General features: G+C 42.4%; 1 protein-coding gene across 1 annotated transcript in view; it reads left to right on the forward strand.

Moving 5' to 3' along the window:
• Chp1 (calcineurin like EF-hand protein 1) overlaps nt 1-15790 on the forward strand; it is a 39189-nt gene extending 23399 nt beyond the window's left edge. Inside the window, exons 4-7 of the mRNA XM_021156091.2 lie at nt 220-347; nt 9545-9606; nt 13297-13419; nt 13873-15790. Coding sequence (XP_021011750.1) covers nt 220-347; nt 9545-9606; nt 13297-13419; nt 13873-13926 — 367 coding nt within the window. The 3' untranslated portion in view covers nt 13927-15790. The remainder of the gene's footprint in view (nt 1-219; nt 348-9544; nt 9607-13296; nt 13420-13872) is intronic.
• Nucleotides 15791-16095: the final 305 nt, after the last annotated feature.

Consider the following 16095-nt stretch of genomic DNA (forward strand, 5'->3'; position numbering starts at 1 on the left):
TTGTTAAATAAATTTTTAGGCTACTCAAGATCAAAGTGTTGGCCATTTCTTAGTCCATAAGAAACAGTCACCATAAATCTATATAGTTTAGTGTTGGAGTGGTTACCTAGCTTGTGGAAGACCTCGAGTTTGATTCTGAAACACTGCAAAAAGACAAAACATGCAAACAGAAGATTTCCACCGTGATTGACATGGCGTTCTGTTATATTTCCTAATCAGAGAGGATCAGGTAAACTTCCGAGGATTCATGAGAACATTGGCTCATTTCCGACCCATTGAGGATAACGAAAAGAGCAAAGATGTGAATGGCCCGGAACCCCTCAACAGCCGGAGCAACAAGCTGCACTGTAAGGAGCACCGTTGTCCTTCCCTCTCCCCAACATCTGTGTGGTCCTTTACTCGTTCTTCTTTCTGTTTCTTTTGTTTGTTTTATTTTGTTTTTCCAGACAGGGATTCTTTGTGTAGAATTGACTGGAACTCATCCTGTAGACCAGGCCAGCCTCAAACTCAGAGATCCGCCTGCCTCTGCTTCTCAAATGCTGGGACCTGGCTCATTTTCTTTTTTTCTTTTTCTTTCTTTCTTTCAAAGATTTATTTATTTTATGTATGTGAGTATACCATTGCTCTCTTCAGACACACCAGAAGAGGGCATTACACCCCATTACAGATGGTTGTGAGCCACCATGTGGTTGCTGGGAATTAACTCAGAGCCTCTGGAAGAACAGTCAGTGTACTTAACTGCTGAGCCATCTCTTCAGTACATAAGCACTCTTTCTACTGAGCCACATCTGTAGTCCCCACTAAGAGATTCTTAATGTTGTAAGTGCTTCCAATATTACCTTGCATATACTGAGTGTTACCTGCCATTGTACTTCATTTATCTCCCGTGTGCCAGACCCTGTAGAAGATACTAGAGTGATAGGGAACAAGACCCCAGGCCCTGGGCTGGTGAGATGGCTCAGCAGGTAAGAGCACCCGATTGCTCTTCCAAAGGTCCTTAGTTCAAATCCCAGCAACCACATGGTGGCTCACAACCATCCTGAACAAGATCTGACTCCCTGTTCTGGTGTGTCTGAAGACAGCTACAGTGTACTTACATGTAATAAATAAATAAATCTTTAAAAAAAAAAAAAAAAGACCCCAGGCCCTGACTGTGAGAGTTAATGTTGGTCATCCATCTATTTTAGAATTTCATAGATTGTGGATTTTACTAAAGTACCAGTAACAAAATGGCAGTTTCCTGTGCCTCTTGCCTTCCTTTCTTTCGATACTTACTACATTTCCTTCTGCCCTGGTTGGACTTGCCCAATCCCTTACAAAACTTTTCCAGGAAGCTGAAGTTGAATTTCTATTTTTCTTTCAACACAAGTTGATACTAAAACTGTGTGAAACTAATTGAGCCCAACTCTGCCCTGAAAGAGTGCATGGTGGTGCCCAGAAGTTTGTGAAGGTACAAATTAAATGGTGCTCCCAATGATACAGATACTAGAAGGTTTGAGCTCAGCGGGTAAGAGCGCTGACTGCTCTTCTGAAGGTCCTGAGTTCAATTCCCAGCAACCACATGGTGGCTCATAACCACCTGTAATGAGATCTGACGCCCTCTTTTGGAGTGTCTGAAGATAGCTACAGTGTACTTATAATAAATAAATAAATCTTAAAAAAAAAAGAAAAGAAAAAAATTAGAGCAAATTCAAGTGAGTTGGAGTACATGATGCTGCATTTACATACACGATGCTACATTTACATACACGATGCTGCATTTACCCACCTGATGCTGTATTTACCTGCCTGATGCTGCATTTGCATACATTTGACAAGTATTTTCTCCCATTTCTGGCTGTCGGACTGTGTCCGTTCATCTTCTTAGGAGAAGTGTGGGTTCATTTTGTTGGCATTTATGGTCCAGTTTGAGAATCACTAAAGTACAGAGAAGATTTTTGAACAAAAGTAAAAGACTCTTGAGCTTCGCCTCCACATCATGGTTCTTAAAGAAGAGCAAAAAATTTCAGTAGAAGCAAAGCTGAGTACAGACTACAGGATCCTGTGAACTACCCTCATAGTTATTGTAAACTGAAGTAATGAACCACAGTTTCTTCTTCAGTACCAAGTACTGTTTGCTTCATGCAAAGCCTTCTGTCTGCGGGTTTAGTGTTTTTATTTATTGAGTTCTTTTCTTTTTTTTTTTTTTTTTTTGGTTTTGTTTTTTTTTTTTTTTTTTTTTTTTTTTGGNTTTTTTTTTTTTTTTTTTTTTTTTGGTGTTGCGTTTTATTTTGTTTTGTTTTGTTTTTGAGATAGGGTTTCTGTGTATAGCCCTGGCCTTTGTAAACTTTGCAAACCAGGCTTGCCTTAACTCACAGAGAGATCCTCTTTCTGGGATCAAAGACATGTGCCGCTACAACCAGCTTAAATTATCTCTGCTGTTTGTATAGACAGAGTCTCACATTGTATCCAGACAAGTCTCAGACTTGGGAGACTCTCAGCCTCCTGAGAGCCACCACATCCAGCCATGATTATTGGTTTAGCATATGGTAGTAATGACTACCTTATCTGCAAGACCAAGAGTTAATGAATAAGTACACATGATTCAACTTCACAGTCAACACTCATTCTCTTGGTAGTTTTAATGTTGAGCCAGTAGTTCTCTTTCCTTTTTCTTTTTGTTTGTTTTTTTGTTGTTGTTTCAAGACAGGGTCTCACTATGTAGCTCTGGCTGTCCTAAAACTCACTGTACATACCAGGTTGGCCTTGAGTTCACAGGAACCTGCTCACCTCTACATCCAGAGTACTAGGATTAAAGGGTGGGCTACCTTGCCCAACTTGAGCTGTTTTCTTCAGTGTATGTCTGCTGATGGAGGCTGGATCACGTCTTTATTATACATCAAATAACAGGATGTGGTATTTGGTCAAAGAACCATCCTGACCTTGAATTGCTGAGGTACACAAATGATAAATGGAAAACCTGGCAATAGATGCCAGGTGAGGCAGATAAAACCCATTTGTATTGCTTCCAGAATCACAGGTACCTGGATAGTAGACATTTTGAGAAAAAAAAAATTTCTTTCTTTTCACAGTCATGTACTCCTTTATCTATGGATCCAAGGTTAAAAGGAATATTCTACAAGAACCTCTGTTCTTGCACAGGGAATTATAGCTTTTCCTGAAGCAGCTTTGTGTATATATGAACATGGATTGATTTTTTTTTTCCCTTAAAGGCAAGGTCTCACTGTGTAGCCTTGGCTGGCATGTAGTTGATATTTGGACAAGGCTGGCCTCCGATTTCAACTGAGATCTGCCTATCTCTGCCTCTTAAACATTAGGATTAAAGGATGCACCACCATACCCTCCTGAGCATTTCTTTTAAAAACAAACACTTCCTAGAAGCTGCAGACATGACGTACAGGTTAATAGGACTAGCTGTTCTTCCAGAGGACCCATGTTCTAATCCAGCACAAATATGGCAGCTCACAACCATCTATAACTCGAGTCCCAAAGAAGTCTGATGGTCTCTTCGGGCACAAAATATGTACATGATGCACAGACAAAATATGCAGGCAAAAAAGGAGACATTTTTTTTTAAAGATTTATTTATTGATTATATGTAAGTACACTGTAGCTGTCTTCAGACACTCCAGAAGAGGGAGTCAGATCTCATTACGGATGGTTGTGAGCCACCATGTGGTTGCTGGGATTTGAACTCCGGACCTACGGAAGAGCAGTCAGGTGCTCTTACCCACTGAGCCATCTCACCAGCCCGACATTTTAAATAAATAAACTTTAAAAAAATTATTTAAGAAAAGTTTCCTTCTGAAACTGGGTGTGGTAGCATTTGCCCATGACCCCACTGTTTAGAAAGTGGAGGCAAAAGCATCACAAGCTCAAAGACATCCTCAGGCTGGTGATGGCGATGCACACCTTTAATCCCAGAACTAGAAGGCAGTGGCAGGTTTCAGGACAGCCAGGGCTACGGATAGAAGCCCTGTCTCGCCGGGCGTGGTGGCGCACGCCTTTAGTCCCAGCACTCAGGAGACAGAGGCAGGCGGATTTCTGAGTTCGAGGCCAGCCTGGTCTACAGAGTGAGTTCCAGGACAGCCAGGGCTACACAGAGAAACCCTGTCTCGAAAAACCAAAAAAAAAAAAAATCAACCAATCAATCAATAATTACAAAGTCATCCTCGGCTATGGAGGTGAGTTCAAGGCCAGCTTGGGATAGAGACTTTGTCTCAAAAAACAAAGACAGAACAAAGCAGTCTTATGCTTGGGGTCAGGTGTGTGCCTGCATTCCCAGCTACTTGAGAAGCTGCTGGCCAGGGATACCTTCAAAGCTTTGGCAATGTAGCAGGATACACATTGCAAGGAAAAAAGTTTAAAAAAAATTGTTTATCTGAAATTTCTTCATATCTGCAATTGCATTAAGTTCCCTATCTAGCCATCATTGTGGGGTCTCCTCCTCCTCTTCTTCCTCCTCTTCTTCCCCTTCCTCTCCCTCTTCTTATTTCTCCTCCTTCTTCCTTTTCTTCTTCCTGGCTTTGTGAAAGTTCTTTCAGATTTTTCCTTAGTTAGGGTAAAATAGAGATTATTGGATATAGAGTTTCAGATTGCAAGTTGAAAATATCCTTGCTGGGACTGGAGAGATGGCTTAGCCCTTAAGAGCATTGATTGTTCCTCCAGAGGCCCTGGGTTCAATTCCCAGAACTCACATGGCAGCTTACAACTGTCTGTAAATCCAGTTCCAGGGTATCTGACAGCTTCACACAGATAGACTGACATGCAGGCAAAACATCAATGACCATAAAATAAAAATAAATAAATCATTAAAAAGAGAAAATATCCTTGCCATTGGTTCACAACAATATGAGTTGTTTGTTTGTTTTTTTTTTTGTTTGATGTATGTGAATACACTGTAGCTGTACAGATGGTTGTGAGCCTTCATATGGTTGTTGGGAATTGCATTTTTAGGACCTCTCCTTGCTCTGGTCAACCCTGCTCATTCTGATCGGCCCCTGCTTGTTTTGGACCAAAGGTTTATTTATTATTATACATAAGTACACTGTACTTCAGATGCACCAGAAGAGGGCATGAGATCTCATTACCAGTGGTTGTGAGCCACCATATGGTTGCTGGGATTTGAACTGAGGACCTTTGGCAGAGCAGTCAGTGCTCTTAACCGCTGAGCCATCTCACCAACCCCAATATGAGTATTTTTAACATTGGTGAAATTAATCTTAAATGGTAAAGATCACAGCGTTTATAATTTTTATTATACACATAGAAAAAATATTAGTTGAACACAGGTATGTCTTATTATTCTACCTGATTAGAAGCCTGAGGCTGGAGGATCACATATTCAAAGCCAGATAGGCAACATATCCAGACTTTGTCTGGAAAAAAGTAATTAAAAGGGCCAGTGATGTACAGGACCTGGATGATCTTGGTTTTGGTCCTAGCAGGAAGATATCTGAATTAGAGGCCAGCCTTGTCTACATAATGAGTTCCTGGTCTGTCAGAGCTATGCGACAGACTCTCCCAAACAAAACAAAAAAACCAAAACAACAACAACAACAAAAAAAAACAAAAATAAAAAAACTTGGGACTTAGTGGGTAGAAGCACATGCCACCAAGCCTGATAACCTAAGTTCAAATCCCAGAGCCCATGTGGTAGGAGAGAACTGAGTCTCATAGGCATGTGGCATGTGTTCTCTGACATATGTGCCTACTTCAGTACCTGATTGAACACACACACACACACACACACACACACACACTCCTCCCCCACCTCTTAAATTTTTAAATAAGTGAATGAATGAAAGTATTTATTGTGTTGACTGGGCACGATGCTGTAGGCCTTTAATCCTAGCCCACAGGGTGAGGCAGGAGTTTTTGTGAGGCCAGCCTAGTCTATCTAGTGTGTTCCAGGACAGCCCCGGCTACAAACAAATATTTATTGTAATAATGACTGATAGGCTTCTGCACCTTCAAAGTTCTAGTTTATGTCTGGCCAGGACAGCCCCGGCTACAAACAAACATTTATTGTAATAATGACTGATAGGCTTCAGCACCTTCAAAGTTCTAGTTTATGTCTGGGATTCAAAATGAACTGCAGTTCCTAAAATGAGTTCTTGTTAACATAGTGGGCTCGCAGCTGTTCTCTTTCATTATAATGTGTTTTATTGCCCTGGCTTAATACATTGTTTTAGGGCAGGGAGAGAAAAAGATGGAAATGAGAACAGAGACTAACTGATGGAGGTTGTTAGGGTTAGGAGAGGACCCAGTACCAAAGGAATTAGGTCCATGGGATTCTTTTTCAGAAGCTGTAGATTGGGGCTGTTTTGAAGGACATGAAAATGGGATTTGGATGCAAGTGAAACCACACTATATGGTATTGCAGTAGTAAACATCAGGTATGCATTTGTCAAGACTCAGGGAAACCTGCAAGACGATGAAGTTTAATGTACACTGTGGACTTTGGTTAATAACAATGCACCAGAAGTCCTCTGCTCGTTTTACCCTGTGCTCCACACTTAGGAATGTAGTGATAGTGTTAGCAACGGGATGGGGGAAGGTTTGGGCCACGTGGGAACTCTCACCTCTTCGTCTTTGAAAAGAATCAACTACTATTGCTCTGCATTGGTTGCTGCTGCTCCTCTTCCCTGTCCTCCTGCTAGTCCTCCTCCTTCATGGCTGTGTTGTAGAGCTTGCATGTGAGTGTGTAGGTCCACATCCAAGTGAGAAGGTGTTATTCATAACTCTATCTTTCTCTGCCTTCTTGCCTTGAGGCAGGATCCCTCACTCAACTTGAAGCTTGCTCTGTGCAGTCATCGCCCCAGTCCTTTTGTTTGTGCGTTTTAGTTTTTCAAGACAGGGTTTCTCTGTGTAGCCTTGGCTGCCCTGGAACACAACCCCTCTTTAAAAAAAAAAAAAAAAAACAATCATTTTTATTTCTCTGTGTGTGTGCTCGAATGCACTATGTGTGTGTGTGTACCAGAAGGTATCAGAGCCCCTAGAAATGGAGTTAACCAGTGGTTGTGAGCCTCCCAATGGAAGAACAGTGAGTTCAAGGCCAGCCTGGGTTAAGTAAGACCCTATTTGTAAAAACAAAAACAAAAACAAAAAACAGGAGGGGGAGTCCGGTATAAGAGTGTAGGAAAATCATCATTATGTTTGCCTGTTCAAGAAATTAAGAGCTAGGCATAATGGAACGTGACTTTTTAACCCCAGAATTTGGGATGCAGAGGCAAGAGATCTGTTAGTTCAGAGTTCAAGGCAGAAGTTGCCTAGGCAACAGTGAGACCCTGTCGGGTAGGTGAGCAGTTGCTGCTCTTCCAGGGGACCTGGGTTCTGTTCCCTTTTATTGACTTTTGCTTTTGAGACAGGGTCTCATAGAGCCTAGGATGGCCTGGGGTACCCTGTGTAACCAAAGTTGGCCATATATTGCTGATCCTCTGATACCTCCCAAGTTCTGGGGTTATAGATGTACATCACTATACCTAGGTTGGCAGTCACCTTTTGAAAACTAAATTGAAGTCAGGTATGGTAGAGTCAGGTCAATAGTCTGAACCAGGAAGATTGCTGTAAATTTGAGGTCAGCCTGGGCTACATAGTTCCAGACCAGGGTAGGCTCTAGAATAAGACCATAACTCTAAATAAGACCATAACATAATACATAACCAGAAATCACAGTGGTCTACCTGAAGTAATTTAAAACTAACCTGAATTCAGTTATGTAACAGTCGCTTCTTTAATAAGTTCATCTTTTTTTTTTTCTTTCTGTTTTTTTCGAGACAGGGTTTCTCTGTGTAGTCCTGGCTGTCCTGGAACTCACTCTGTAGACCAGCTGGCCTTGAACTCAGAAATCCGCCTGCCTCTGCCTCCCAAGTGCTGGGATTAAAGGCGTGCGCCACCACTGCCTGGTTTACACAGTAGGTCTTAATCCTGGTAAAAAACTGAATAGGTTTTACACTCCTAAATTCACCCTCCCTCCTTCTCTCTCTCTCTTTAAAAGGTTTACTTACTTATGTTTTGTATGTGAGTACACCATTGCTCTCTTCAGACACACCAGAAGAGGACATCAGATCCTATTACAGATGGTGCTCTTAACCGCTGAGCCTTCTCTCCAGCCGGAATTCTCTCTCATACACTGACATGAAGCAAGGTTCTTGTATAGCCTGCTTTCTAAAAGGCTTATGTATTGTTAAAGAGAGAAACTTAAGTTGGGAGGGATGGAGAGATGACTCCGGCTAAGGACACTTGCTGAGCGGTAGAGGTTAGGAGCTCCACCCAAATGATGTCAGGTATATTGTGCACAGCCGTAATCCCAGGTCCAGTAGTGGGTTTGGGTGGTGTTTATAGACATCAGAATCTTGTTGATTTTATTTGAAATTTCAGGTCTTCTGGGCACTGTGATGTCTGTAATCCCAGCACTTAGGAAGTAGAAGTACACAGATCAAGAGTTCAAGGCCAGCTATAGCCAAATATTGAGCTTAAGGCGAGCCTGAGCTACATGAGAATCCTGTCTTAAAATGCAAAAACAAATAAAAATGAAATTCCAGTTCTTTAGTAGAAGGAACAATAGGCTTTGAAATTTGACAGAGTATCTCACAAGCCCATTTTCCTAAGCTCCACTGAGCCCCTGCTGTGGTCCTTGTGTGGCTCCTGATGGTTTCTCTGAGTTGTGAGTGACTTAAATTACAGAACTACTTAAGGGAGCTAGGGTTAGGGGGAGTTCTTTCCTTATTCCCTCATTCCACTATAGAAAAGAGATTCTTGGCTTTCTTTTATTAATTTTACTGATGTATTAGAAGACAGACCACGGGCTGGTGAGATGGCTCAGTGGGTAAGAGCACCCGACTGCTCTTCCGAAGGTCCAGAGTTCAAATCCCAGCAACCACATGGTGGCTCACAACCATCCGTAACGAGATCTGGTGCCCTCTTCTGGAGTGTCTGAGGACAGCTACAGTGTACTTACATATAATGGATGGATGAATCTTTAAAAAAAAAAAAAAAAAAAAAAAAAAAAAGAAGACAGACCACATTTCATCAAATTTACCATGCTTACAGCAACTCACTCTCCCTCCCTCCCCGCCCCCCCCTTTTCTCTTTTTGGTTTTTCAAGATAGAGTTTCTCTGTGCAACAGCCCTGGCTGTTCTGGAACTTGATTAGTAGACCAGGCTAGTCTTGAACTCACAGAGATCTGCCTAGTTAAAGGCATTCACCACCAACACCTGGCCCTGGTAGGACTTTTACAGACACTGAAAATTTTAAGAAATTGAGGCTTTCTAGCTATGGTGGGGCACACTTACAATCCCAGCACTTGGGACACAGAGGCAGGCAGATCTCAGAGTTCCAGGACAGGCAGGGCTATACAGAGAAACCCTGTCTCAAAAAACCAAACAACAAAAACCTGAAAAAGTCCTACTAGGAATGGCAGTTGTCTTGGAAAATCTGTTTATTGACTATCAGTTTCTGTCTTATCCTTGTGTGTTCAGCTCTTTGAGACAGGACAAAGCACTACAAATTTCCCACTGTCTTCTTGTGTTTTCATACCAGTTGCTTTCAGACTCTATGATTTGGATAAAGATGACAAGATCTCCCGTGATGAGCTGTTACAGGTATGTGAGAAAATTTCAGAACAGTGTGTATTTTGGGTCCTGACTTTATTTTTATGGGCAGCAGTTGTTCTTTCTTTTCAGTAAACATTCCTTTAATCCCTGCCTTGGAAAGAGTCCTTTTGCAGATAAAAGGCAGAGGAGAAGACCAGGAAATACTTGCTGTGGGCCACTTGAGTCTTCACGGATGGGCGGTCTCAACCACTTAAAAGCTGGCAGTCTCTGAGGTGCTGAGTGACATAGGGAAATAAACAGCGTGGCTGGCTTATACAGCTTAGTTGTTGATGGATCAACTTGTTAGCAGCAATTTAATTCTAAGGACTCTGAAGGAAATTCTGCTGTCTCTTCTGGACTAGGTGTCAGTCAGGGACCACTGTGGCTGCCATCCACCCAATAGTTGGTAGCTGCGGGGGATGCTTCCCTGTATCCCAGCTATGCCTGATGATTGCCTAGTTTGTATTGCTCAGCATCTCTTTCTCTTTTTATAAGTTTAGGGCATAGGAACCTGTCCCTTTCATTGGGTCTAGAAGACCCCAGATAGCTAGGACACTGAGGAATTTCCATTGGGCAAGTTTCAAGATATATCTAAAAGGAAAAGTACTATCTGCTCTTTAGTAAATCAGAACTCATTTTATATCTTCAAAACCAAGTTGAAGCCTGCCCAGATCAGATTAAGGAACAACTCAGTCTCTGTATATTTCAATGAGAAAATTCAAACCAGGAGGCCAGTAGTAGTGTGCCCTGGCCATTGCTTTAAAAACAAAACAAAAACACATATAATATTTACTGCATATTCTCTTGAGAATTTCATACATGGATGTGATGTGTTTGATCATATGTGCCTTCCCCCTCCACTTTTCTTATCCTCTTCAAAACATCCCCTTCCCAGCATATGTCCTTTTTGAGAAAAATAACCCACTCTGTCCGGTCAGTGCTGCCTATGTACACATGTACATTGGACCCTCTGTTGGAACATGGGCAGCCTACTAGTACACGCCAGCAATAAATGACTGTCTCTCTTCCAGCAGCCCAAATGCCAGTAGCAGCCCCTCAGCTATGGGTGGCTCTCGTGAGCCCCTTCCCTCCCATACTTGATGTTGACTTTGCCTTTTGGTTTTAAAAAAAACAAAGGAATAGCTTTTTTTCAGTGAGAACTATACTGTTTTACTGAAAGTTACACCCATGGCCTTGAGGACTGAAAAGACAGAAGCAGCCATTCCAAGTTACATATTTTCGTCCCATGGTCCAGACCTGGCTACCAGAAAGATGATCTTGAAATGGAGAGTGGGTTTATTTTCTATTATTAGGATTTGTAAGCAGTTTTGTGACATGCGATGAGAACGTTACTGTGGGGCCAGGAATGGCTTTGTCACAGATGTACTCCTGGATTGGTGAGGTTGCCAGGAAACTAATTGTAGCCTAGCAAGGAGAGAGCAGTTTCCCAAAGTAGGAGAAGAGGACAGAGTTTGTCCTTCTAGGCACTGCAATTTCTAAAGAATTAGGTGAATAGTGTAGTCTGTTCTGTGTCACTTATACTTAAGCAGAGATGCGTGCTGTATTCACAGATCCATTTCATGAGACAGCATATCTCTGATTTTATAAAAGCAGTAAAAGAAAATATTGTCCAAACCCTTTATTTTCACCTAGATTAAAAAAAAAAAAAAAGCAAAGCCAGGACTGAGAGGCAGGTGTAGTGGTTAGGAGCACTGGCTGTTGTACCCAGGGCTGAGAGGCAGGTGAGTGGCTGTTGTTGGAGAGGACTTGGTCAGATTCAGTTCCCTGTACCCACACGATGGCTCACGACCACCTGGATCAGGGGATCCAGTGAACTCTGCGGAAAGAGGGCTGGGATGAAACTCAGTGGCAGAAGGGCACATGGCATGTACAGCCCTGGGTTTCTTTGAGAAGACCACACACTTTTAAAAAGGGAGGAGCATGCATAGAGAAACTAAATAATAGTAACAAATAATAGTAAATTTTCATTAGTTTGTGAACTTGCAAGTGGATTAATAAATGATGAGATAGACAGGTGAGGACACCCTGGCCTGGGAATCGAGCCTGGAAACCTCTGCCAGGCCAGGTTCCTGGCAGGTTCCTTTGGTTCCTAGGACCTGGGTCAGACTACTTCCAGACTTCTTGTCCTCAGCAAGGTCTGATAAAGGTATTTTATTACATACTACTCTTGCCACCTCCCAACATGAACACACACACACACACATATATACTAGCTCTATTTCTCAATGTGTGTGTAAACTTGGGGATGGTGCCCTGGGCCTCAGACATGTTAGGCAGCATTCTGTTCACAATCCTCTCCACAGCCCACGCTCTTAACATTCTTCAGGCAAAACACCTCAGGGCCTGATTGAACTGATATCTTAGGAGGCTGCAATTTGGGGATCAATTTGTCTGCTTGGTATTTCCCATCTGGTGGAGGTGCCAATGGCTTTATTCAAATGATACTTAGTAATGTAACCTCTTAAATTTGTTGTTAGTATTTTAGTTTATATATTTGTGCATGTTGCCTGCATGTATGCCTGTGCACCACATCCATGATTGGTTCCCAGGGAGGCCAGAGAGGGTAATTGTATTGCCTGGAATTAGAATTATAGACACTTGGAAGCTAGAGAGATGGCTTAGAGGTTAAGAGCACTGGCTGTTCTTCCAGAGGTCCTGAGTTAATTTTCCAACAACCACATGCTAGCTCATAGCCATTTATAATGAGATCTGGTGCCTCTTCTGCCCTGTAGGCCTGTGTGCAGACAGAATACTGTATACATAATAGATAAATCTTTAAAAAAAAAAAAAAGAATTCCAGACAGTTGTGAGTCCTGCTGGTAATCAAACCCTAGTCGGCCAGAAGAGCAGCCAGGGCTCTTAACCCCCCGGGTGGCGGCTTCTGGGTTTTAAGAACTAATTAATTGCAATGTGAGGGAGTATATATAATTAGTAGCAGCTACTTGAAAAGCTGAGGAAGATTGTTGGCATCTAAGCATTCAAAGCCAGCCTGAACAATGTAGCAAAGCAGTCTAAAAAACAGTCCTCCTTGCCCCCACCCCAAAAGCAGACTTAGTAAGAAACAAAATACACTGCTGTGAAGGATGTAAGGGAGTGGAGGTGAAAGAAGGCCTGTGAACCTTAGGCTAGAGGACATTGAAGTTACATAAGGTACCATGTTTGTGTATGTGTGGTACTGGGGCCTTTGTTTGCTAGGTGAGCATTCTGCCACTGAACTATATCCTAGATAACCCCACCATTAAAAAGAGTGCTTCACTAAGTTCACCCAAACTAGACTCAGCTTGTAATTCTCTCACGTCAGCTTCCTGAGCAGTCTTCAAAGAGATTTGTGTGAGCTGTAACCTATAAATAAAGGCTTAGTGCGCCTTCTCACAGAGGACTGCTTTGTATTAGGTTTCAGAACAACCCACCATGATGTAGCAGGACACCCAGGGACAGGTTGTACCTCACAGCCCCATCGTGCCTGTAGTCTAAGCAGAAAGAGTCTGGACTGTTGATATGGAGAAGACACTTGGGTAGAGTGACTTGGCCAGAGATCTGTTCGTTTTCTTTTGAAGAATTGCCTAGATAATAAGCTAAGAATCTCAGTTCTCTAGCTGGTGAATGTGAAGCAGTTGAAGGAAAGGGGAAGTGAGGTGGCTTTGTTGCCATCCCCCTTCAAGGCTCTTGGTCTTGTAGGTACTTCGAATGATGGTTGGAGTGAATATCTCGGATGAGCAGCTGGGCAGTATTGCGGACAGGACCATCCAGGAGGCTGACCAAGATGGAGATAGTGCCATATCTTTTACAGAATTCGTTAAGGTCTGTCCTTTTGACTTTTTCCTCTTAATCCTTTTTTATTAGCACATTGATTATATATAATGGATTTCCTTGCAACATTCTCATACATGTATATATTTTCATCATCTTCACTCTGTTCCCTCCCACTTGCTGGTTCTCTTATATTTCTAACTCGTCTGACTCTTTATGTTCATGGCTTTTAGGAGGGGTGAAGATAAGAGTTTACATTGGTGGTGTTTGCAGGAGCATGAGGGACATAAGAGCGGCTACACTACTGAAGGAAATGTCTTTCCCCACAACCATTAGCTCCCTGTGGGTCCTCAGTGATGGTGTGCCCTTATGCGACTCTTCCCCCTACCTTTTGGTTTTATGTAAAATCTACTGCATAGGAGGAGAAGGTTGCCAATTATTTAGAAAGGTTCTCAGAATGGTCATACTCTTAATGATAAATTGCTTTTGTTTTTTCAACCCTAGGTTTTGGAGAAAGTGGATGTAGAACAGAAGATGAGCATCCGATTTCTTCACTAAAGGGCAGAGACCAAATTATTCTTGCTTTCTAGTATTTAAGAACTGAAACTTGTGTCCTCCAGCCCCACCCCATCCTGTCATCCCCTTTTCCCAGAATACTACAGCTCTTGCATGACAACCTGAAGTCTCTCCTGTCCATACAAACTTGCCTTTGGTGTATAAACAGGGCGTTACAGAATGGTACCCTCTGTCTGCTTCTGTTCAGTATCCACCCACCAGGTCCTTAGTTGTCAATACCATCTTCCCCTGTTTGCTGCTGAGTGCCATGCATCTGTCCTGTCTGGAGAAATGAACCAGCCAGCAAAGCTCCCACTGGATGGGGACCATATCCATGCTGCCTTCCATCCCTGCATCGAGCCTCCACCATGTTTCTGTGACCTTGTGTCCTTTTGTCCTTGTGACTGTTACTTCCTACCTCTCAATCATCCAACCTTCTCTCCATTCAGTCTTTCAGCTGCCCTCCTGTCGTTGAGATTCCCTGCATTTTACTTGATTCTGGGCTCTGGGCTCTGCTGTTAAGCCTGTTTCTGATGTGGCAGGATAATTAGTGGTCTGGTGAGTTATATCTACCTTCTGATGTGTCTCTGGGACGTTGCCTATCCAGGAGCTGTTCAGCAAGCAGTACTGCTCTTGGCAGCATGTGACTCCCTTGGCCCTGTATTGCTCTGTTGTCGAAGGGCTTATGAGCAGACATGTTCTTAAAAGGTGGTCATGGTGAGGCTTGTAGAGCCATGTTTCCTAGGTGGCTTCCCAGGTCTCTCTACCTCTGACTTTTTATTTTCAAACATATTTATGTGGCTTTTCTGGGTACAGTGTTGACATTCATTAGAAAATATTCTAATGCCTGCCAGTTTGCTTCTCTTTGGGTTATTGTCACCACCCAAGTGGCTCTTCTGACAATATGGTAGAGGGCCTTCTTGGAGTTTTCTGAACAAGGCTAGGCACCCTGGAGAGCTGGCCACATTTGCTCTACAGCATGGGTTATGCCTCAGTGCTCTGTACACTGGAAGAGTCTTCACATGTCCAGACAGACAGACAGACTAGTGTTACAGAAGCGCCTGACTTATCTCAGTCCTAAAGAATTAGATTGTCCTCAGTGTCTTAAAGATTCGCACAAAACTCTGAATGAATTTTATACTTGGCAGATTTTAATGCTGGAAGATGTGTAGTCAGTTCATAATCCCGGTCCAGGCCTTGAGGGTATTGTCTCACGAGCTTCCTGATGGCGTGACCTTCCTAGCTCCCTGTGTATACTACGCAGATCCCATAGAAGCATGGGGCCGAGGATTGGTGGCACCAACTGAGGTGACATCAGAGGTCTTTGAGTGACCCAGCTCAACTTCTCTGCCAATGTCAGCTTGATTTAGATTTCACTGAACCAGGCTGCTTCTGTCCTGTGTCCCTGTGAATCTGCTCTTGGCTGGCTTTCTCTGATGTTGCTTCCTTGCTTGCTTGCTTCGTTGCTTTGGAAGGCTATCCAAGATGTGTAACAATTCTTTACTAAATAAATTGCTATTAATCCAAACAAACAAAGACACTGCAAAGAGGATGGGTAAAGGTGAGCAACAGGGGAGTGGCTGGGATAGATGGCTGGGGCTACATGAACTGGGGATTCTTTACGAAATATCTGTTAGACTTTGTGATCAAATGATGTGATATAAGAATTGTATAAAGGGAATAATTGTCTGATACTGATCTGTTTGAGAAGTATTGAGAAGCTTCTCAATTTAAATATTTAAACTTTCTAAGATTACNCCCCCTTGGCTGTGTATAGCAAACTGTTTTTATCCACAGTTGTGCCTTATTGTCCCATTAAAGTTGTATTCCTCAATTCATCAATAAATTAATTATCATTAAAACAAAAGAACTCGGTTGACTTTTATCTGGTGTTTTATAACAATTTTATGTGACTCAAGTGTCCTAAGTTTGAAATAATATAGTGTCTCCCTTGCTCAGATTCATGCTTATAATATCAGTTGCAGGTATATGTCACTGCTGCCTGGACCTGTGATATACATTCATCTAGGGGTTCAGTTTGTCAAGAGGTACAGTGTTTCAGCTCTGACCTCTTCGTATGAATTCTAAGGAAGATCTAATATATTTTCTGTCTTTTTTTTTTTTTTTTTTTGTTTTAGAGTTTTATCTGCCTAACTGGCTTGGAATTTGCCA

This window comes from Mus caroli, chromosome 2 (assembly GCF_900094665.2).
Source record: "Mus caroli chromosome 2, CAROLI_EIJ_v1.1, whole genome shotgun sequence".
NCBI classification, from domain to species: domain Eukaryota; kingdom Metazoa; phylum Chordata; class Mammalia; order Rodentia; family Muridae; genus Mus; species Mus caroli.